The sequence below is a fragment of the Ranitomeya variabilis genome, chromosome 4, assembly GCF_051348905.1.
Source record: "Ranitomeya variabilis isolate aRanVar5 chromosome 4, aRanVar5.hap1, whole genome shotgun sequence".
NCBI lineage: Eukaryota > Metazoa > Chordata > Amphibia > Anura > Dendrobatidae > Ranitomeya > Ranitomeya variabilis.
The window spans coordinates 710,270,702-710,292,741 of record NC_135235.1 but is presented as its reverse complement, the minus strand read 5'-3'; the positions used below and the strand labels follow the sequence as shown (position 1 = coordinate 710,292,741).

General features: G+C 44.1%; 1 protein-coding gene across 1 annotated transcript in view; it reads right to left on the bottom strand.

Annotated features, from left to right (window-relative positions):
• The window catches only part of LOC143766500 (uncharacterized), a 250,253-nt gene that overhangs the window by 216,580 nt on the left and 11,633 nt on the right, over positions 1–22,040 (bottom strand). Inside the window, exon 3 of the mRNA XM_077254235.1 lies at positions 21,829–22,008. Coding sequence (XP_077110350.1) covers positions 21,829–22,008 — 180 coding nt within the window. The remainder of the gene's footprint in view (positions 1–21,828; positions 22,009–22,040) is intronic.

The window sequence follows — 22,040 nt, the reverse complement described above, 5'->3', positions numbered from 1 at the left end:
AAAACAATTCCGGAATAGGTATTTTAGGTTCAGACATAGGACTACTGGTAACAAAATCTTGTATACCCTGCACACGAGCTGCCAGCTGGTCTACACTTGTAATCAAGGTCTGGACATTCATGTCTGCAGCAAGCACAAGCCACTCAAAGGTAAAGGGGAGGAAGAGAAGGAAAAAAAAAAAACTCAGAATTTCCTTTCTTATTATCCCACTTCTGCAATGCATTAAACATTCAATGTTGGCCTGGCATACTGTTATGACCCCAATGGCAGAGGGTCTCAGGAATAATGCTAAGTCTGTAAATACAGAAAACCAGCTCATAGGGCAGTGGTAACTGGGCTGACCATATAACTAATCCTAGCACCACAAATACCAGCAGCCGGGGAACGTTCCTACGTTGATCCTAGACGTCTCGCGCCAGCCGGAGAGCTAACTACCCCTAGAAGGGAAAAGAAAGACCTTTCTTGCCTCCAGAGGAAATACCCCGAAAGTTGGATAGAAGCCCCCCACAAATAATAACGGTGAGGTAAGAGGAAAAGACAAACATAAGAATGAGCTAGGTATTTAGCAAAGAGAGGCCCACTAGCTAATAGCAGAATATAGAAAGATAACTTATATGGTCAGCAAAAAATCCTATCAAAAATATCCACACTGGAAATTCAAGAACCCCCGAACCGTCTAACGGCCCGGAGGGAGAACACCAGCCCCCTAGAGCTTCCAGCAAGGTCAGGAATCACATTTAGTACAAGCTGGACAAAAATGATAGCAAACAAATAACCCAAAAAACAAAGAAGAAAGACTTAGCTTAATTTGCACGAACCAGGACCAGCAAACAGAATGTGTCTGATAACACCGATGCCAGGCACTGGACTAAGGTTCCAAGAGGTTTATATAGCAACACCCCTGAAGTAACGACCCAGCTGGGTGCAAACTGAGGGAAGGAAATCCCAGAGTCATATCACTAGTAACCACAAGAGGGAGCCAAAAAAGTCTAATTCACAACAGACAATGACTCTCACAAAAAACAATTGCATGTAGAAAAGCCGCGGAGACACCATCACGTGTTTCTCAACACAAGCAATGAATAGCCAGGTCTTTCACCAGGAAGGAACAACCACGGGAAGGGCAGCATCCAATAAAGGAAAACCACCTATGCCAAAACATGGTATCCATCCACGGACAGCTGTTTCGGGGTATTTGCCCCTCATCAGTGTGGAGTAGGAAACTGGCTATTAGGAGCAGTGCCTAGTGAAAAGGTTATGAACATAAGGATGAATGACCTCAGGGAGATCAAAACATCCAACACCGCGGAGACACCATCACGTGTTTCTCAACGCAGTGATCCAGAACACTGCCCCCATCCCTTATGGGAAATATGCAAATGCATGTAGAAAAGCCGCGGAGACACCATCACGTGTATCTCAACAGAAGCAATGAATAGCCAGGTCTTTCACCGGGAAGAAACAACCACGGGAAGGGCAGCATCCAATAAAGGAAAACCACTTATGCCAAAACATGGTATCCATCCACAGACAGCTGTTTCGGGGTATTTGCCCCTCATCAGTGTGGAGTCAGAAACTGGCTATTAGGAACAGTGCCTAGTGAAAAGGCTATGAACATAAGGATGAATGACCTTGGGGAGATCAAAACATCCAACACAGCGGAGACTGTTGTGAATTCTGCTCTTGGGTTCCCTCCGGTGGTTGTTGGTGGTAGTGCAGTTGCCTCTGGGTTGCAATCCTGGGCAGGTGTTTCTGCTGATTGCAGCTCTGACTGGGCTATTTAGGTGTGCAGGATCCATTAGTCCTTGCCAGTTGTCCATTGTTCTTGGAGGTGTTACATCTCTGTCTGGTTCCTCCTGCTCTGCTGCCAATTCAGCTAAGTTTCTGTTTTTGTCTCTGCAGCACACATGCTGAGTGCTTTACAATTCAGTGCAATTCATTGTGTTTATTTGTGCAGCTTAGATGGAGATGCAGATATACATTCCATGTCTTTAGTTAGATGTGGTATTTTTGTATTATCTGCTGTGGATATTTTTAGGATTTTAATACTGACCGCTTAGTACTCTGTCCTATCCTTTTCTATTTAGCTAGAGGTGCCTCTTTTGCTAAATCCTGTTTTCTGCCTGTGTGTGTCTTTACTCTTATATTCACAGTCAATATTTGTGGGGGCTGCCTATCTTTTGGGGTTCTGCTCTGAGGCTAGATAGAATTCCCATTTCCATCTATAGGGGTATTTAGTCCTCCGGCTGTGTCGAGGTGTCTAGGATGTGTTAGGTACACCCCACGGCTACTTCTAGTTGCGGTGTCAGTTTAGGGTTTGCGGTCAGTACAGGTTCCACCTACTCCAGAGAAAGTCTCATGCGGCTCCAAGGTCACCAGATCATAACAGTACAACTGGCCAACAATGAGTTAAATGCATCTCAGAAGAAGGGAAGAAAGGTGTTGAGCCATTTTTTTTTCTGTAGCCTACTTTGTCTTTCCTTCCCTCTTTTTCTCTGGGTGGCTGAGTAGTTTTGTGCAAGTATGGATGTTCAGGGATTAGCTTCTCGTGTAGACCAGCTTGCTGCTAGGGTACAGGGTATTTCTGATTATATTGTTCAGACTCCGGTTTTGGAGCCTAGGATTCCTACTCCTGATTTGTTTTTTGGGGACAGGTCCAAATTCTTGAGTTTTAAAAACAACTGTAAACTGTTTTTTTCTCTGAGACCTCGATCCTCTGGTGATCCCATTCAGCAGGTTAAAATTGTCATCTCCCTGCTGCGTGGCAACCCTCAGGATTGGGCATTTTCCCTGGAATCTGGGAATCCGGCCTTGCTTAATGTAGACGCCTTTTTTCAGGCTTTAGGATTATTATATGATGAACCAAATTCTGTGGATCAAGCAGAGAAGACCTTGTTGGCTCTGTCTCAGGGTCAAGAAGCGGCAGAATTGTATTGTCAGAAATTTAGAAAATGGTCTGTGTTGACTAAATGGAATGATGATGCTTTGGCGGCAATTTTCAGAAAGGGTCTTTCTGAATCCGTTAAAGATGTTATGGTGGGGTTTCCCACGCCTGTCGGTCTGAGTGATTCTATGTCTCTGGCCATTCAGATTGATCGGCGCTTGCGGGAGCGCAGAACTGTGCGCGCTGTGGCGTTGTCCTCAGAGCAGATGCCTGAGCCAATGCAGTGTGATAGGATTCTGTCTAGAACGGAACAACAAGGATTCAGACGTCAGAATAGGTTGTGTTTTTATTGTGGCGATGTTTCTCATGTCATTTCAGTCTGCCCTAAGCGTACTAAGAGGATCGCTAGTTCAGTTACCATCAGTACTGTACAACCTAAATTTCTGTTATCTGTGTCCTTGATCTGCTCATTGTCATCATTTTCTGTCATGGCGTTTGTGGATTCAGGCGCCGCCTTGAACTTAATGGACTTTGAGTTTGCCAGGCGTCGTGGTTTCCCCTTGCAGTCTTTGCAGAACCCTATTCCTTTGAGGGGCATTGATACTACACCTTTGGCTAAAAATAAACCCCAGTTTTGGACACAGGTGACCATGTGCATGGCGCCAGCCCATCAGGAAGATTGTCGTTTTCTGGTGTTGCATAATTTGCATGATGCTATTGTGCTGGGTTTTCCATGGTTGCAGGTACATAATCCTGTGTTGGATTGGAAGTCTATGTCTGTGACTAGTTGGGGTTGTCAGGGGGTTCATAATGATGTTCCTTTGATGTCAATCTCCTCTTCTCCCTCTTCTGAAATTCCAGAGTTTTTGTCTGATTTTCAGGATGTATTCGATGAGCCCAAGTCCAGTTCCCTTCCACCGCATAGGGACTGTGATTGTGCTATTGACTTGATTCCAGGCTGTAAGTTTCCTAAGGGCCGACTTTTCAACCTGTCTGTGCCTGAACATACCGCCATGAGGAGTTATGTTAAGGAGTCTTTGGAGAAAGGGCATATTCGGCCATCTTCTTCACCGTTGGGAGCGGGATTTTTTTTGTTGCTAAGAAGGATGGTTCCTTGAGACCCTGTATTGATTATCGCCTCTTGAATAAGATCACGGTCAAGTTTCAATACCCTTTACCTTTGCTTTCCGATTTGTTTGCTAGGACTAAGGGGGCTAGTTGGTTTACGAAGATTGACCTTCGGGGGGCATATAATCTTGTTCGTATTAAGCAGGGTGATGAATGGAAAACTGCGTTTAATACGCCCGAAGGCCATTTTGAATACCTTGTGATGCCATTCGGACTCTCTAATGCTCCATCTGTTTTTCAGTCCTTCATGCACGATATCTTCCGGACTTATCTTGATAAATTCATGATTGTATATTTGGATGACATTTTAATTTTTTCCAATGATTGGGAGTCTCATGTGGAACAGGTCAGGATGGTATTTCAGATCCTTCGTGATAATGCTTTGTTTGTGAAGGGGTCTAAGTGTCTCTTTGGAGTGCAGAAGGTTTCTTTTTTGGGTTTCATTTTTTCTCCTTCATCTATAGAGATGGATCCGGTTAAGGTTCAGGCCATTCATGATTGGATTCAGCCCACATCCGTGAAGAGCCTTCAGAAATTTTTGGGCTTTGCTAATTTTTATCGCCGTTTCATTGCTAACTTCTCCAGTGTGGTTAAACCCTTGACCGATTTGACGAAGAAAGGCGCTAATGTGACAAATTGGTCCTCTGCGGCTGTCTCTGCTTTTCAGGAGCTTAAACGCCGATTTACTTCTGCCCCGGTGTTGCGTCAACTGGATGTTTCTCTTCCGTTTCAGGTTGAGGTTGACGCTTCTGAGATTGGAGCAGGGGCCGTTTTGTCTTAGAGGAATTCTGTTGGTTCCTTGATGAAACCGTGTGCCTTCTTTTCCCATAAGTTTTCGCCTGCTGAACGCAATTATGATGTCGGCAATAGGGAGTTGTTGGCTATGAAGTGGGCATTTGAGGAGTGGCGACATTAGCTTGAGGGAGCTAAGCACCGTATTGTGGTCTTGACCGATCATAAAAATCTGATTTACCTCGAGTCTGCCAAACGGCTGAATCCTAGACAGGCTCGATGGTCCCTGTTTTTTTCCCGTTTTGATTTTGTGGTCTCGTATCTTCCGGGTTCTAAGAATATTAAGGCTGATGCCCTCTCTAGGGAGTTTTTTGCCTGATTCTCCTGAGGTCCTTGAACTGGTTGGCATTCTGAAAGAAGGGGTGGTTCTTTCTGCCATTTCCTCTGATTTGCGACGGGTTCTTCAGGAATTTCAGGCTGACAAACCTGACCGCTGTCCAGTGGTGAAACTGTTTGTTCCTGATAGATGGACTAGTAGAGTGATTTCTGAGGTTCATTGTTCTGTGTTGGCGGGCCATCCTGGTATTTTTGGTACCAGAGATTTGGTTGGTAGGTCCTTTTGGTGGCCTTCGTCGCGTGATGTGCGTTCTTTTGTGCAGTCCTGTGGGAGTTATGCGTGGGCCAAGCCTTGTTGTTCCCGTGCTAGTGGGTTGCTTTTGCCTTTGCCGGTCCCTGAGAGGCCCTGGACGCATATTTCTATGGATTTTATTTCAGATCTTCCGGTTTCCCAGAGGATGTCGGTTATCTGGGTTGTTTGTGACCGGTTCTCTAAGATGGTTCATTTGGTGCCTTTGCCTAAATTGCCTTCCTCTTCTAATTTGGTTCCATTGTTTTTTCAGCATGTGGTTCGTTTGCATGGTATTCCGGAGAATATTGTGTCCGACAGAGGTTCCCAGTTTGTTTCTAGGTTTTGGCGGGCCTTTTGTGCTAGGCTGGGCATTGATTTGTCTTTTTCTTCCGCATTTCATCCTCAGACAAATGGCCAGACCGAGCGAACTAATCAGAGTTTGGAAACCTATTTGAGATGCTTTGTGTCTGCTGATCAGGATGATTGGGTGGCTTTCTTGCCATTGGCCGAGTTTGCCCTTAATAATCGGGCTAGTTCGGCTACCTTGGTTTCGCCCTTCTTTTGTAATTTTGGTTTTCACCCTCATTTTTCTTCGGGGCAGGTTGAGCCTTCTGACTGTCCTGGTGTGGATTCTGTGGTTGACAGGTTGCAGCAGATTTGGGCTCATGTGGTGGACAATTTGGTGTTGTCTCAGGAGGAGGCTCAGTGTTTTGCTAACCGTCGTCGGTGTGTTGGTTCCCGGCTTCGGGTTGGGGATCTGGTCTGGTTGTCTTCCCGTCATGTTCCTATGAAGGTTTCTTCCCCTAAGTTTAAGCCTCAGTTTATTGGTCCTTATAGGATTTCTGAGATTATTAATCCAGTGTCTTTTCGATTGGCCCTTCCGGCCTCTTTTGTTATCTTAATGTCTTCCATAGATCTTTATTGCGGAAATATGTGGTGCCCGTTGTTCCCTCTGTGGATCCTCCGGCCCCTGTGTTGGTTGATGGGGAGTTGGAGTATGTGGTTGAGAAGATTTTGGATTCTCGCTTTTCGAGGCGGAGGCTTCAGTACCTTGTCAAATGGAAGGGTTATGGTCAGGAGGATAATTCTTGGGTTTTTGCCTGTGATGTCCATGCTGCTGATTTGGTCCGTGCCTTTCATCTGGCTCGTCCTGATCGGCCTGGGGGCTCTGGTGAGGGTTTGGTGACCCCTCTTCAAGGGGGGGTACTGTTGTGAATTCTACTCTTGGGTTCCCTCCGGTGGTTGTTGGTGGTAGTGCAGTTGCCTCTGGGTTGCAATCCTGGGCAGGTGTTTCTGCTGATTGCAGCTCTGACTGGGCTATTTAGGTGTGCAGGATCCATTAGCCCTTGCCAGTTGTCCATTGTTCTTGGAGGTGTTACATCTCTGTCTGGTTCCTCCTGCTCTGCTGCCAATTCAGCTAAGATACATTTCTGTTTTTGTCTCTGCAGCACACATGCTGTGTGCTTTACAATTCAGTGCAATTCATTGTGTTTATTTGTCCAGCTTAGACTGTGTTTGGATTTTTCAGTCATGTTGGATTCTCAGGAGATGCAGATATACATTCCATGTCTTTAGTTAGATGTGGTATTTTTGTATTATCTGCTGTGGATATTTTTAAGGTTTTAATACTGACCGCTTAGTACTCTGTTCTATCCTTTTCTATTTAGCTAGAGGTGCCTCTTTTGCTAAATCCTGTTTTCTGCCTGTGTGTGTCTTTACTCTTATATTCACAGTCAATATTTGTGGGGGGCTGCCTATCCTTTGGGGTTCTGCTCTGAGGCAAGATAGAATTCCCATTTCCATCTATAGGGGTATTTAGTCCTCCGGCTGTGTCAAGGTGTCTAGGATGTGTTAGGTACACCCCACGGCTACTTCTAGTTGCGGTGTCAGTTTAGGGTTTGCGGTCAGTACAGGTACCACCTACTCCAGAGAAAGTCTCATGCGGCTCCAAGGTCACCAGATCATAACAGGAGACACCATCACGTGTTTCTCAATGCAGTGATCCAGAACACTGCCCCCATCCCTTATGGGAAATACGCAAATGCATGTAGAAAAGCCGCAGAGACACCATCATGTGTTTCTCAACGCAAGCAATGAATAGCCAGGTCTTTCACCGGGAAGGAACAACCACGGGAAGGGCAGCATCCAATAAAGGAAAACCACCTATGCCAAAACATGGTATCCATCCACGGACAGCTGTTTCGGGGTATTTGCCCCTCATCAGTGTGGAGTAGGAAACTGGCTATTAGGAGCAGTGCCTTGTGAAAAGGCTATGAACATAAGGATGAATGACCTAGGGAAATGAAAACATCCAATACCGCGGAGACACCATCACGTGTTTCTCAACGCAGTGATCCAAAACACTGCCTCCATCCCTTATGGGAAATATGCAAATGCATATAGAAAAGCCGCAGAGACACCATCACGTGTTTCTCAACGCAAGCAATGAATAGCCAGGTCTTTCACCGGGAAGGAACAACCACGGGAAGGTGTTGTGAACTCTATTTTTGGGCTCCCTCTAGTGGTCACAAGCGGTACTGTGTAGTGTTGTCTTTCTGCAGGTGGCCTCATCAGCTGGTTCGTTATCCTTGGTTGGTTTCCTATTTAACTCACCTGGATACTCAGTTCCTTGCCTGCTATCAATGTATTCAGTGCTCTTCAGATTCCTTGTGACTACCTTGCTCCCAGTCTCTCCAAGACAAGCTAAGTCCTTGTTTGTTCATTTTCTGATTATCAGCGTTCATCATGTTTTTTTGTCCAGCTTGCTAAAATGTGATTTCTTACTTGCTGGTTGCTCTAGGGGACTGACTTTCTCCCCCCACACCGTTAGTTGGTGTGGGGGTTCTTGAAATCTCAGTGTGGATATTTTGTAATGGTTTTTTACTGACCGTATAGACCCCTTTGCTATTTTCTGCTATCTAGAATTAGTGGGTCTCTTTTGCTGAATCTGCTTTCACCCCTGTGTATGTGCCTTCCTCTTACCTCACTGTTATTATCTGTTGGGGGCTTCTATATCTTTGGGGATTATTTCTCTGGAGGCAAGAGAGGTCTTTCTTTCTCTCTAGGGGTAGTTAGTTCCTCAGGCTGGCTAGAGACGTCTAGGATTTTTAGGCACGTTCACCGGCTACTTCTAGTGTGTTTGGATAGATTCAGATTTGCGGTCAGTCCAGTTTGCCACCTCCCTAGAGCTTGTCCTATGTTTTGTTACTTAGCTGGAGTAATTTGTGATCCTCAACCACTAAGGATCATAACAGGAAGGGCAGCATCCAATAAAGGAAAACCACCTATGCCAAAACATGGTATCCATCCACAGACAGCTGTTTCGGGGTATTTGCCCTTCATCAGTGTGGAGTAGGAAACACGTGATGGTGTCTCCGTGGTGTTGGATGTTTTGATCTCCCCGAGGTCATTCATCCTTATGTTCCTAGCCTTCTCACAAAAAACAAGTCCCCTCTCAGTTCCATCATCTGTGAATGGAAAAACAGAGGTTCCCACACTGTTAGTGGCTCAAAGGCTGTTGAAAAGTAACAGAGTTTCTATAAATCAATCCAGCAAAATCCGCTCTCACTTCTGAGTCTTGCAGTTTGCTCAAACAACATTTAGGATCCCTGTATTTAGCAATATTATAGTGAGAAGAATCCACTTAATTTGCGGTTTGTGTCTCCTGGAGCACAATTTGGGCATTATGTGCTGGGTAATAAAATGGCAAATGTGTAATTTTTCACTTTCCAACATCCACTGTGTGTGAATTTCGGGAAAGTGGCTGTGGAGTCAAAATATTAATTCCTCCTACACGCGTGGTCTAAATTATTGGTACCCCTCGTTTAATGACAGAAAAACCCACAATGGTCACAGTAATAACTTGACTCTGACAAAAGTAATAATAAATAAATAATCTATGAAAATGAACAAATGAAAGTCAGACATTGCTTTTCAACCATGCTTCCACAGAATAAAATAAAAAAGTAAAACTCAGGAAATAGGCCTGGACAGAAATGATGGTACCCTTAACTTAATATTTTGCTGCACAACCTTTTGAGGAAAGCACTGCAATCAAACGATTCCTGTAACTGTCAATGAGGCTTCTGCACCTCTCAACAGGTATTTTGGCACACTCCTCAGGAGCAAACTACTCCAGTTGTCTCGTGTTTGAAGGTTGCGTTATCCAGACGGCATGTTTTAGCTCTTTCTAAAGATGCTCAATAGGATTTAGGTAAGGGCTCACAAAAGGCCACTTCAGAATAGTCTAATTATTTCCTGTTAGCCATTCTTGGGTGCTTTTAGCGGTGTTTTGGGTCATTATCCTGTTGCAAGACCCATGACATGTGACTAAGACCAAGCTTTCTGACACTGGGCAGCACATTTCACTCAAGAGTCCCTTGATAGTCTTGAGATTTCATTGTACCCAGCACAGATTCTAGACACCCTGTGCCAGATGCAGCAAAGCAGTCCAGGAACGTAACAGAGCCTCCTCCATGTTTCACAGTAGGGACAGAGTTTTCTTGATATGCTTCATTTTTTCATCTGTAAACATAGAGCTGATGTGCCTTGCCAAAAAGTTCCATTTTTGTTTCATCTGTCCATAGGAATTTCTCCCAGAAGCCTTGTTGCTTGTCAACATGTAGCTTGGCAAATTCCTGTCTGGCTTTTTTATGATTTTTTTTCAACAATGGTTTCCTCCTTGGTCGTCTTCCATGAAGTCCACTTTGGCTCATACAACGACGAATGGTGCGATCTGACACTGATGTTCCTTGAGCTTGAAGTTCACGTTTAATCTGTTTAGAAGTTTTCTGGGCTCTTTGGTTACCATTCGTATTATAAGTCTCTTTGATTTTCCATCAATTTTCCTCCTGCGGCCATGTCCAGGGTGGTTGGCTACAGTCTCATGTATGTTACATTTCTGAATAATATGTGTAACGTAGTCACAGGAACATCCAACTGATTGGAGATGGTCTTATAACTTTTACCTTTAACAGGTTTGTCTATAATTTTCTTTCTAATCTCCAGAGACAACTCTTTCCTTTGCTTCCTCTGGTCCATGCTGAGTGTGATACACACCATGTCACCAAACAGCACAGTGAGTATCTGAGAACAAAAACCATTGATACATACTAATTAAACAGGTCCGATTACATACCTTTTCAAGGGACTAGATCAATATGATCAAGGACACTCCAAGCTAGATAATTCCTGCACAAACACAAGGAGTAAATGTCCAAAAAGAATTATTTCATAAAAATAACAAAGTTTATTGAAAACATGCTATTACAAGAAAATCACAAAAAAATCATGATAAAAACAGAGCATTCAGGAGGCATTCTCCTGAAGAAGCCCACGCAAAATGTGCGTCGGGCTGCCTTGGACACACGCTGACAGGCGACAAGGGTAAGTAGGACTTTGTTTGAGTGTTTCTTTTATCCCTAGCGTAATGATATTTGGCTAATGAGTTTATTTAGAGCGATGTATACTCTCCCACATTAAGCCATATTAAGCCCTCTACTTTTTTGGATAATTGGTATAATGTTTGCACTTTATTTGCACTATGCAATTTTTTGCTATTGCATTGAAGTTTATTGAGGTGGAGATTTATGACCTCTGTTTGCTTGCCCAGCCTGCTTTTTCTCAGTGCCACTGTTTTTGTGTCCTTCACACAGAAGCTCTCTCTGTGCCTTGTCATTGATAAGCTGTTTTTATCATGGTTTTTTTGTGATTTTCGTGTAATATATTTTCAATAAACTTTGTTATTTTTATGAAATAACTCTTTTTGGACAGTGAGTATCTGTAGCCCTATATACAGGCCCACTCACTGAATCCAAGATTATAAACACCTCTGATGCTAATTAGTGGTCACGCCGTTATTTAACATGTCCCTTTTGTCACATTATTTTCAGAGGCACCATCATGTCTGTCCAGGCCTATTTCATGAGTTTTATGTTTTGAAAAATTCTGTGGAAGCATGGCTGAAAAGCAGTCTGACTATCATTTGTTCATTTTCATAGATCTTTTATTTCTTATTACTTTTGTCAGATTCAAGTTATTTCTGTGACCATTGTCAGTTTTTCTGTCATTAAACGAAGGGTACCAACAATTTTGACCACATATGTATAGATTATAAACCTCAGTGAATTAATTTATAAAATGGAATCACTTTAGAAGGATTTTGACTATTCTGGTTTTCTGTCATTTAGTCATATTATGGCTTCTGCATATGGTATGTCCAATTTCATCTGGGACCTATTCCTGCTGTCCAGCTGGAGTAATCTGCTCCCTACTTCAGTAAATTGGAAAGCGCCACACCCTACTAAAGCTCAAAGTACATGGCCGGAATCTGCCAGAAATAGCGTTGTTCTCCTCTGGTTCAGTCCTCTGTGCTCAGCTTGCGGCTTGTGTATTTGTTTCCTGTTGTGACCGTGGCTCGTTTACTGACTAATCTTGTATCTTCTGATTCTGTATTCTGTTCTTCTGGTTCTGACCCAGCTACCTGACTATTCTTCTTGCCATCTAATACTACAGAATAGCAGGTAACACCATGGTCCAAACCTAGGGGTTCCAGTGTAAGTCCAGATCCATGTAATAGTGTTAAAGGGCGATGAGCAAGGCAATGCTTGGGATATGGAAAGCAGAGAAGATAGTGCCAAGCATGTTCATCCTGTAGATCTTTTGAGCTGCCAGTTGACCACGAACAGTTCTCCTAATACATTGTGTCTGCAAACTATTCCAGCTAGATCTGCATTTAAATAGCTAAATGGTCCTCCTTCCCTTCTGAACACTGCCATGTGACCAGAGAGTAGTGTACAACCATATGTAGGGTATTGTGAGAAGCTTAACCCCTTAATCCCATATGATGTACTATCCCGTCAAGGTGACCTGGGACTTAATTCCCGGTGACGGGATAGTACGTCATATGCGATCGGCCGCGCTCCCGGGGGGAGCGCGGCCGATCGCGGCCGGGTGTCAGCTGACTATCGCAGCTGACATCCGGCACTATGTGACAGGAGCAGTCACGAACCGCCCCCGGTACATTAACCCCCGGCACACCGCGATCAAACATGATCGCAGTGTTCCGGCGGTATAGGGAAACATCGTGCAGGGAGGGGGCTCCCTGTGGGCTTCCCTGAGACCCTCTTACCTCCTCTCCCTGCAGGCCCCGGATCCAAAATGGCCGCAGGGCTGCTCAGAGCAAGCGCAGGTAAGCCTGCAGCGCTGTAAGTCAGATCGCTGATCTGACAGAGTGCTGTGCAAACTGTCAGATCAGCGATCTGTGATGTCCCCCCTGGGACAAAGTAAAAAAGTAAAAAAAAAAATGTCCACATGTGTAAAAAAAGAAAAAAATTCCTAAATAAAGAAAAAAAAATATTATTCCCATAAATACATTTCTTTATCTAAATAAAAAAAGAAACAATAAAAGTACACATATTTAATATCGCCGCGTCCATAATGACCCGACCTATAAAACTGTCCCACTAGTTAACGCCTTCAGTGAACATGGTAAAAAAAAAAAACGAGGAAAAAACAACGCTTTATTATCATACTGCCGAACAAGAAATGGAATAACACGCGATCAAAAAGACATATATAAATAACCATGGTACCGCTGAAAACGTCATCTTGTCCCGCAAAAAAGGAGCCACGAAACATCATCATCAGTGAAAAAGTAAAAAAGTTATAGTCCTCAGAATAAAGCGATACCAAAATAATTATTTTTTCTATAAAATAGTTTTTATCGTATAAAAGCGCCAAAACATTAAAAAATGATATAAATGGGGTATCGCTGTATTCGTACTGACCCGAAGAATACTTCTAAACTGCTTTATCAATTTTACCAAACGTGGAACGGTATAAATTGGGGAGTTTCCACTGTTTAGGCACATCAGGGGCTCTCCAAACGCGACATGATGTCCTATCTCAATTCCAGCCAATTCTGCGTTGAAAAAGTAAAACAGTGCTCCTTCACTTCCGAACTCTCCCGTGCGCCCAATCAGGTGTTTACCCCAACATATGGGGTATCAGCGTACTCAGGACACATTGGACAACAACTTTTGGTGTCCAATTTCTCCTGTTACCCTTGGGAAAATACAAAACTGGGGGCTAAAAAATAATTTTTATGGAAAAAAAAGAGTTTTTATTTTCACGGCTCTGCGTTATAAACTGCAGTGAAACACTTGGGGGTTCAAAGTTCTCACAACACATCTAGATAAGTTCCTTGGGGGGTCTATTTTCCAATATGGGGTCACTTGTGGGGGGTTTCTACTGTTTGGGTACATCAGGGGCTCTGCAAATGCAACGTGATGCCTGCAGACCAATCCATCTATGTCTGCATTCCAAATGGCGCTCCTTCCCTTCCGAGCTCTGTCATGCGCCCAAACGGTGGTTCACCCCCACATATGGGGTATCAGCGTACTCAGGACAAATTGGACAACAATTTTGGGGTCCAATTTCAACTGTTACCCTTGGGAAAATACAAAACTGGGGGCTAAAAAATAATTTTTGTGGAATTTTTTTTTTCACGGCTTTGCGTTATAAACTGTAGTGAAATACTTGGGGGTTCAAAGTTCTCACAACACATCTAGATAAGTTCCTTGGGAGGTCTAGTTTCCAATATGGGGTCACTTGTGGGGGGTTTCTACTGTTTGGGTACATCAGGGGCTCTGCAAATGCAATGTGACGCCTGCAGACCAATCCATCTATGTCTGCATTCCAAATGGCGCTCCTTCCCTTCCGAGCTCTGTCATGCGCCCAAACGGTGGTTCACCCCCACATATGGGGTATAAGCATACTCAGGACAAATTGGACAACAATTTTGGGGTCCAACTTCAACTGTTACCCTTGGGAAAATACAAAACTGGGGGCTAAAAAATCATTTTTGTGAAAAAAAAAAAATATATATTTTCACGGCTCTGCGTTATAAACTGTAGTGAAACACTTGGGGGTTCAAAGCTCTCAAAACACATCTAGATAAGTTCGTTAGGGGGTCTACTTTCCAAAATGGTGTCACTTGTGGGGGTTTTATTGTTTAGGCACATCAAGAGCTCTCCAAACGCGACATGGTGTCCCATCACAATTCCAGTCAATTTTGCATTGAAAAGTCAAATGGCGCTCCTTCCCTTCCAAGCTCTGCCATGTGCCCAAACAGTGGTTTACCCCCACATATGGGGTATCGGCGTACTCAGGACAAATTGCACAACAACTTTTGTGATCCAATTCTTTCTCTTACCCTTGGGAAAATAAAAAATTGGGGGCGAAAAGATCATTTTTGTGAAAAAATATGATTTTTTATTTTTATGGCTCTGCATTATAAACTTCTGTGAAGCACTTGTTGGGTGAAAGTGCTCACCACACATCTAGATAAGTTCCTTACGGGTCTACTTTCCAAAATGGTGTCGCTTGTGGGGGGTTTCAATGTTTAGGCACATCAGGGGCTCTCCAAACGCAACATGGCATCCCATCTCAATTCCAGTCAATTTTGCATTGAAAAGTCAAATGGCGCTCCTTCCCTTCCGAGCTCTGCCATGCGCCCAAACAGTGGTTTACCCCCACATATGGGGTATCATTGTACTCAGCACAAATTGTACAACAACTTTTGCAGACCATTTTCTCCTGTTACCCTTGGTAAAATAAAACAAATTGGAGCTGAAATAAATTTTGTGTGAAAAAAAGTTAAATGTTCATTTTTATTTAAACATTCCAAAAATTCCTGTGAAACACCTGAAGGGTTAATAAACTTCTTGAATGTGGTTTTGAGCACGTTTAGGGGTGCAGTTTTTAGAATGGTGTCACACTTAGGTATTTTCTATCATATAGACCCCTCAAAACGACTTCAAATGAGATGTGGTCCCTAAGAAAAATTGGTGTTGTAAAAATGAGAAATTGCTGGTCAACTTTTAACCCTTATAAATCCCTAACAAAAAAAATGTTGGTTCCAAAATTGTGCTGATGTAAAGTAGACATGTGGGAAATGTTGCTTATTAAGTATTTTGTGTGACATATCTCTGTGATTTAAGGGCATAAAAATTAACATTTGGAAAATTGCGAAATTTTCTAAATTTTTGCCAAATTTCCGATTTTTTTCACAAATAAACACAAGTTATATCAACGAAATTTTACCACTGTCATGAAGTAAAATATGTCACGAGAAAACAATGTCAGAATCGCCAAGATCCGATGAAGCGTTCCAGAGTTATAACCTCATAAAGGGACAGTGGTCAGAATTGTAAAAATTGGCTTACTGTCATTAACGTGCAAACCACCCTCGGGGCTTCAGGGGTTAACATGTAAGATCCATTTGTTTTCTATTATCCTTTGTGAAGAATTCCAAAGTTATCACCACATAAAGTGACACACGTGAGATTGTAAAAATGGGGCCTGATTAAGAACACAAAACTGGCTGCAAGAAGAGGTTAAATCAGAGCATTTTGGACACTACTGTAATCAAAAACTGTAACTATAGACAATAACATCTACTGAAATGATCAAACTGAACAGTCTTCATCTAATATATAAAGGTGTGTGTGTGTGTGTGTGTGTGTGTGTGTGTGTGTGTGTGTGTGTGTGTGTGTGTGTGTGTGTGTGTGTCTGGGATTGGCATCTGCACCGTCGCAGCTACAGCCACAAAATTTTGCACAGTCACACATCTGGACCCTGAGAGCCTCATAGGCTATGTTGTGAGGCGAAATTTTAACCCCGTGCGTTTCAATTCACCAAACAATTTTGCCCCTATCTACATAATGAGGAAAAAGTGAAAGGAAAAGTGTTGGAGGCAAATTGACAGCTGCCAGATGTGAACAAGGAGGGCTTAAAGAATGAGAGCGATGGTGCCAAAGAGTATACACAGTACAGTTGCTAAGGTGGGACCCCGACATGGGATACTCACCACACACGGGGATATGAACACACACAAAACGCGCCACACACTACCACGTGTTTGAACACATATACCACCCTCAGCACACATTTCACCACACATACACCAATGTCGCCACATAAAATGATGGTCCAACTAAACACAAAGCGGATGGAATAGCATGCCGCTGCAAGATGCTGTGATAGCAATGCTGGTTCACTATGCCTTCAATTTTGAATAAATCCCCAACAGTGTCACCAGCAAAGCACTCCCACATCATCACACCTCCTCCTGCATGCTTCACGGTGGAAACCAGGCATGTAGAGTCCATCCGTTCACCATTTCTGAGTTGCACAAAGACACGGTGGTTGGAACCAAAGATCTCAAATTTGGACTCATCAGACCAAAGCTCAGATTTCCACTGGTCTAATGTCCGTTTCTTGTGTTCTTTAGCCCAAACAAGTCTCTTCTGCTTGCTGCCTGTCCTTAGCAGTGATTTCCTAGCAGCTATTTTACCATGAAGGCCCGCTGCACAAAGTCTCCTCTTAACAGTTATTGTAGAGATGTGTCTGCTGCTAAAATCTGTGTGGCATTGACCTGGTCTCTAATCTGAGTGGCGATTTCTGAGGCTGGTGACTCGGATAAACTTATCATCAGAAGCAGAGGTGACTCTTGGTCTTCCTTTCCTGGGGCGGTCCTCATGTGAGCCATTTTCTTTGTAGTGCTTGATGGTTTTTGCCACTGCACTTGGGGACACTTTCAAAGTTTTCCCAATTTTTTGGACTGACTGACCTTCATTTCTTAAAGTAATGATGACCACTCGTTTTTCTTTACTTAGCTGCTTTTTTCTTGCCATAATACAAATTCTAACAGTCTAATCAGTAGGACTATCAGCTGTGTATCCACCAGACTTCTGCACAACACAACTGATGGTCCCAACCCCATTTATAAGGCAAGAAATCCCACCTATTAAACCTGAGAGGGCACACCTGTGAAGTGAAAACCATTCCCGGTGACTACCTCTCGAAGCTCATCAAGAGAATGCCAAGAGTGCGCAAAGCAGTCATCAAAGCAAAAGGTGGCTACTTTGAAGGACCTAAATATAAGACATAATTTCAGTTGTTTCACACTTTTTTGTTAAGTATATAACTCCACATGTGTTATTTCATAGTTTTGATGCCTTCATTGTAAATATACAATTTTCATAGTCATGAAAATACAGAAAAATGTTTAAATGAGAAGGTATGTCCAAACTTTTGGTCTGTACTGTATATACAGGAGGAGATGACATACAGCAGGCATATACTATATACAGGGGAGATGACATACAGATATATACTATACACAGGAGATGACATACAGGTATATACTATATATAGGAGGAATACTCATTACCACAACTTCCCCATAAATATGGCACAGGAAAAACTGTTACACGTTATATTCTCACCATAGAAAAAACAGTATACTGTGCTGGGTAAAAGATATAATATTTATTGCAGTATATTCAACAAATAACTAGAGATATGTAATACACAAAATATCAATGAAAATTATAAAAACCGTTCAGGTTGTTAGAGTAGTGACCTGAACAGTTTTTATAATTTTCATTGATATTTTGTGTATTACATATCTCTAATTTTTGTTGAATATACTGCAATAAATATTATATCTTTTACCCAGCACAGTATACTGGTTTTTCTATGGTGAGAATATATATAGGAGGAGATGACATACAGGTATATACTATATACAGGGGAGATGACATACAGGTTTATACTATATATAGGAGGAGATGACATACAGGTATATACTATATACAGGGGAGAGGACACACAGATATATACAATATTCAGGAGGAGATGACATACAGCAGGTATATACTATTTACAGGGGAGATGACATACAGGTATATACCATATATAGGGGAGATGACATACAGGTATATACTATATACAGGAGATGACATACAGGTGTATAATATATAAGGGAGATGACAAACATGTATATACTGAGGGGAAAATGAGAGGTGTGAGGTGAAAATAAGAGGTGTGAGGTGAAAATGAAAAGGTGTGAGTGCAAAATGAGAGGAGTGAGGGAAAATAGTGGAGTGTTCAGAAAATGACAGATGTGAGGTCGAAATGACAAGTGTTAGGGGGGAATGAGAGGAGTGAGGGGGGAATGAGAGGAAAGAGGGGGAAAATAAGAGGAGTGAGGGGGAAAATGAGAGATGTGAGGGAAAAAATGAGAGAAGTGAAGTGCTAAATGAGAGGGGTGATGGGAAAATAAGAGATGTGAGGTTCTATAACTAACCACAGATATTAACTATGCCCAGGCAACGCCGGGCTCTTCAGCTAGTCAGTAATAAATTAGTAGCTAGTGTTGAAACCTTTCTGGTGTAATTAGAGCACGGGGCTCGGTGACTTCACAATCTAAACTATCGTAAGCTCCAATATTTTCTGTCAGATGAATTTCAAGAAGACATATTACACATTTAAAGTGAACTGTGTATAATAGTGCAGAGCTGAGATGTCTTAAAGCGAGCCTGTCAATTGTGCTCAATAACCTACAGACACTGTCAGGTTCGTGTCGTTATACTGATTACACTGATACCTTGGTAGATAAAATCCATCTTGTGGTTGTTGTTTTATCTCTATTTGTACTTTTCAGCTAATGAGATTCTCGTGCTCTGGGGTGGGGCTGTGGGTGGCCTGTGGGAGGGGCCTTATGTGGTGCTCTGATTACATATTTTTAACACCCCTGGGTCCTGGTCAGGGCCGGCGTCAGCACCCGGCATACCCGGGCAAGTGCCGGGGCCCTGGCGAGATGGGGGGGCCCATTTACTTTGAGCAGCTGCAGCAGGAATGCTCACCTCCGGGAGTCGGGACCGTCACCATGGATACGCAGAGTGAGTCACATCCGGGCCGGGCCTGAGACTGAGTTTCACGCAGCTGCAATACTCACCAGTCACCACCGGCGCCGCCATCACCATGGAGACGAGTCACTTCCGGCCGGCGCTCACTGCAGTCGCTCGCTGAGGCCAGGATTGCTGCTTCGGTGTGTTCCGTGGCTGCTGCTGGTGAGCGGCGTCTTGGCTGCTGTGCTGAGCGCGGCCTCGGCGGACGGGAACGGTGTCCCGAGCAGGAAGCTGAGGATGCAGTACACGGCGGGGCCGCTGCTGAAGTTCCAGATCTGGTGAGTAGACATTACGGGTGTGCGCACAGCGCCCGCTCACAGCGCCCGCTCCCAGCTCCATCCTGCGGGGTCACCTTGTCCCCAGGGGATAGCAAGTGGTCCCGACCTGACCCAGCACGGGAGCGGCGGGGAGAGCTGCGCCACTGAGTAATGGCTGCACGGAGAGGCCTGTTCTGCAGTGCTCTCAGTGTGCGAGGGAGGGCGCTGTGACTACAGGAGGCTGCTGAGCGGCCCGTGCTCCAGGGTCAGCACATCACAGCAGCCGTCACCATTGTCCTTACCCCAGAGTGATGTCCCCTGTGGGCTCCTCGGCAAGCTCTGTGGCAGCCTGTAAGGGCACTAAGGTGCAGGTGATGAGCTGGGCCCCCCTAGTGTGGAAGAGGGGTGTGTGGGGAGCCGGGCCCCCCCAGTGCATTAGAGGGGTGTGTGGGGAGCCGGGCCCCCCCAGTGCATTAGAGGGGTGTGTGGGGAGCCGGGCCCCCCTAGTGTGGAAGAGGGGTTAGTGGGGAGCCGGGCCCCCCTAGTGTATTAGAGGGGTGTGTGGGGAGCCGGGCCCCCCAGTGCATTAGAGGGGTGTGTGGGGAGCCGGGCCCCCCTGTGCTATATACTGCATCTGCATGGGCTGTGCTATATACTGCATCTGCGTGGGCTGTGCTATATACTGCATGGGCTGTGTTTTATACTGCGTGGGCTGTTATATACTGCGTGGGCTATGTTATATACTGCGTGGATGTGTTATGTACTACGTGGCTGTGCAATATACTACGTGGCTGTGCAATATACTACGTGGCTGTGTTATATACTGCATGGGCTGTGTTATATACTACGTGGCTGTGTTATATACTACGTGGCCTGTTATATACTACGTGGCTGTGTTATATGCTACGTGGGCTGTGCTATATGCTACGTGGGCTGTGCTATATACTGCATGGGCTGTGCTATATACTTCGTGGCCTTTGTTATATGCTACGTGGGCTGTGCAATATATTACGTGGCTGTGCTATATATTACGTGGCTGTGCAATATATTACGTGGCTGTGTTATATACTACGTGGATGTGCAATATACTATGTGGCTGTGCTATATACTACGTGGGCTGTTATGTATGCTACGTGGGCTGTTATATACTACGTGGCTGTGTTATATACTACGTGGCTGTGCTATATTTCTCTGCTGTATCTGGGCATCATGAATTGTGGTATGTGTTAAAGAGGGAGGCCCACTGAGACTCTTTCGCCCGGGGCCCTCAAAAACCTGGAGCCGGCCCTGGTCCTGGTTGTTACAGTGGCATTGTTTTCCTCACAGGGAGATTGATGTCACACTTGGAAATGAAGGAAGATCTCTTTTATCAGGTAATCACAAAGCACACAACATGTTCACACTCAAGGCCAGAAGGGGGAGCTTTAAACCTGGATTAACCTCCAAGGGTGGTTTGCACGTTAATGACCAGGACAATTTTTAAAATTCTGACCACTGTCCCTTTATGAGGTTATAACTCTGGAACGCTTCGAAGGATCCGGTTGATTCTGACATTGTTTTCTCGTGACATATTGTACTTCATGATAGTGTTAAAACTTATTTGATATTACCTGCGTTTAATTGTGAAAAAAATAGAAATTGTGGTCTAGAGGCAAAACGGTGATCATGGAAATATGGCCGGACTAGACCACCGATAAAGCAGCCACAGCCGGTGACTGAGAAGAATCTGTGACTTCTCTACATTTAGTGGTTACTACTCACCTGGGTAGTCATATGTAGGAATCTCCTCTTTACACCACTCATCACCCCTCACATATGTTTCTGTAGTATTAATATGGGTCAGATCTTCACCCTGAAACAAATATTGTAAAAGTCACAGACAGATGGAGAAGTCACATCTATGATCAGCTCTAATCCTGCCATCTCCATCGTTCTCATTACACAAGTATAAAACATATAATACTGGTGGATAAAACAAGACTGAGCACAAGACCTTCACAGCCGTCTACACATCATAGGGGAGATATCCTGACCCTTCTCTCCATCTACCTGATGATCCTGAGGAACATTGGGATCTTCTTGCTTGCAGTCTTGTGGTGGAAGAAGAGGACAGGGACATCTCTCTGGTGTCATCGTACTGGATAGATCTGGAGGAAACACATACAGGGACTGGATTCATTCTTTACATACAGATAATTATAGGCTGTGTGTACTGTATTTAGTCCTGTCTATTACCTGGAGATGTGATGGGCTGGGGAACCTCCATTTTGACGTTCTTGTACAGATCTCTGTGTCCTTCTAAATACTCCCACTCCTCCATGGAGAAATAGACAGCGACATCCTGACACCTTATAGGAACCTGACACATACAATGATACAGTCATCCCTCCGATCCCTTCATAGCATTACTGTATAATGTCCCAGCATTCCCAGCAGTGTCACCTCTCCAGTCAGCAGCTCAATCATCTTGTAGGTGAGTTCTAGGATCTTCTGGTCATTGATGTCCTCATGGATCAGGGGGTGAGGTGGAGGCCCCGTGATTGGGCTCAGGGGTCTTCCCCATCCCTCAGACACAGGGTCCTGACAGCGCTCACTAGAGGTCTTCTTCACTACTGTGTAATCCTGGTTATGGAGAGACAAATTAATAAATCTCA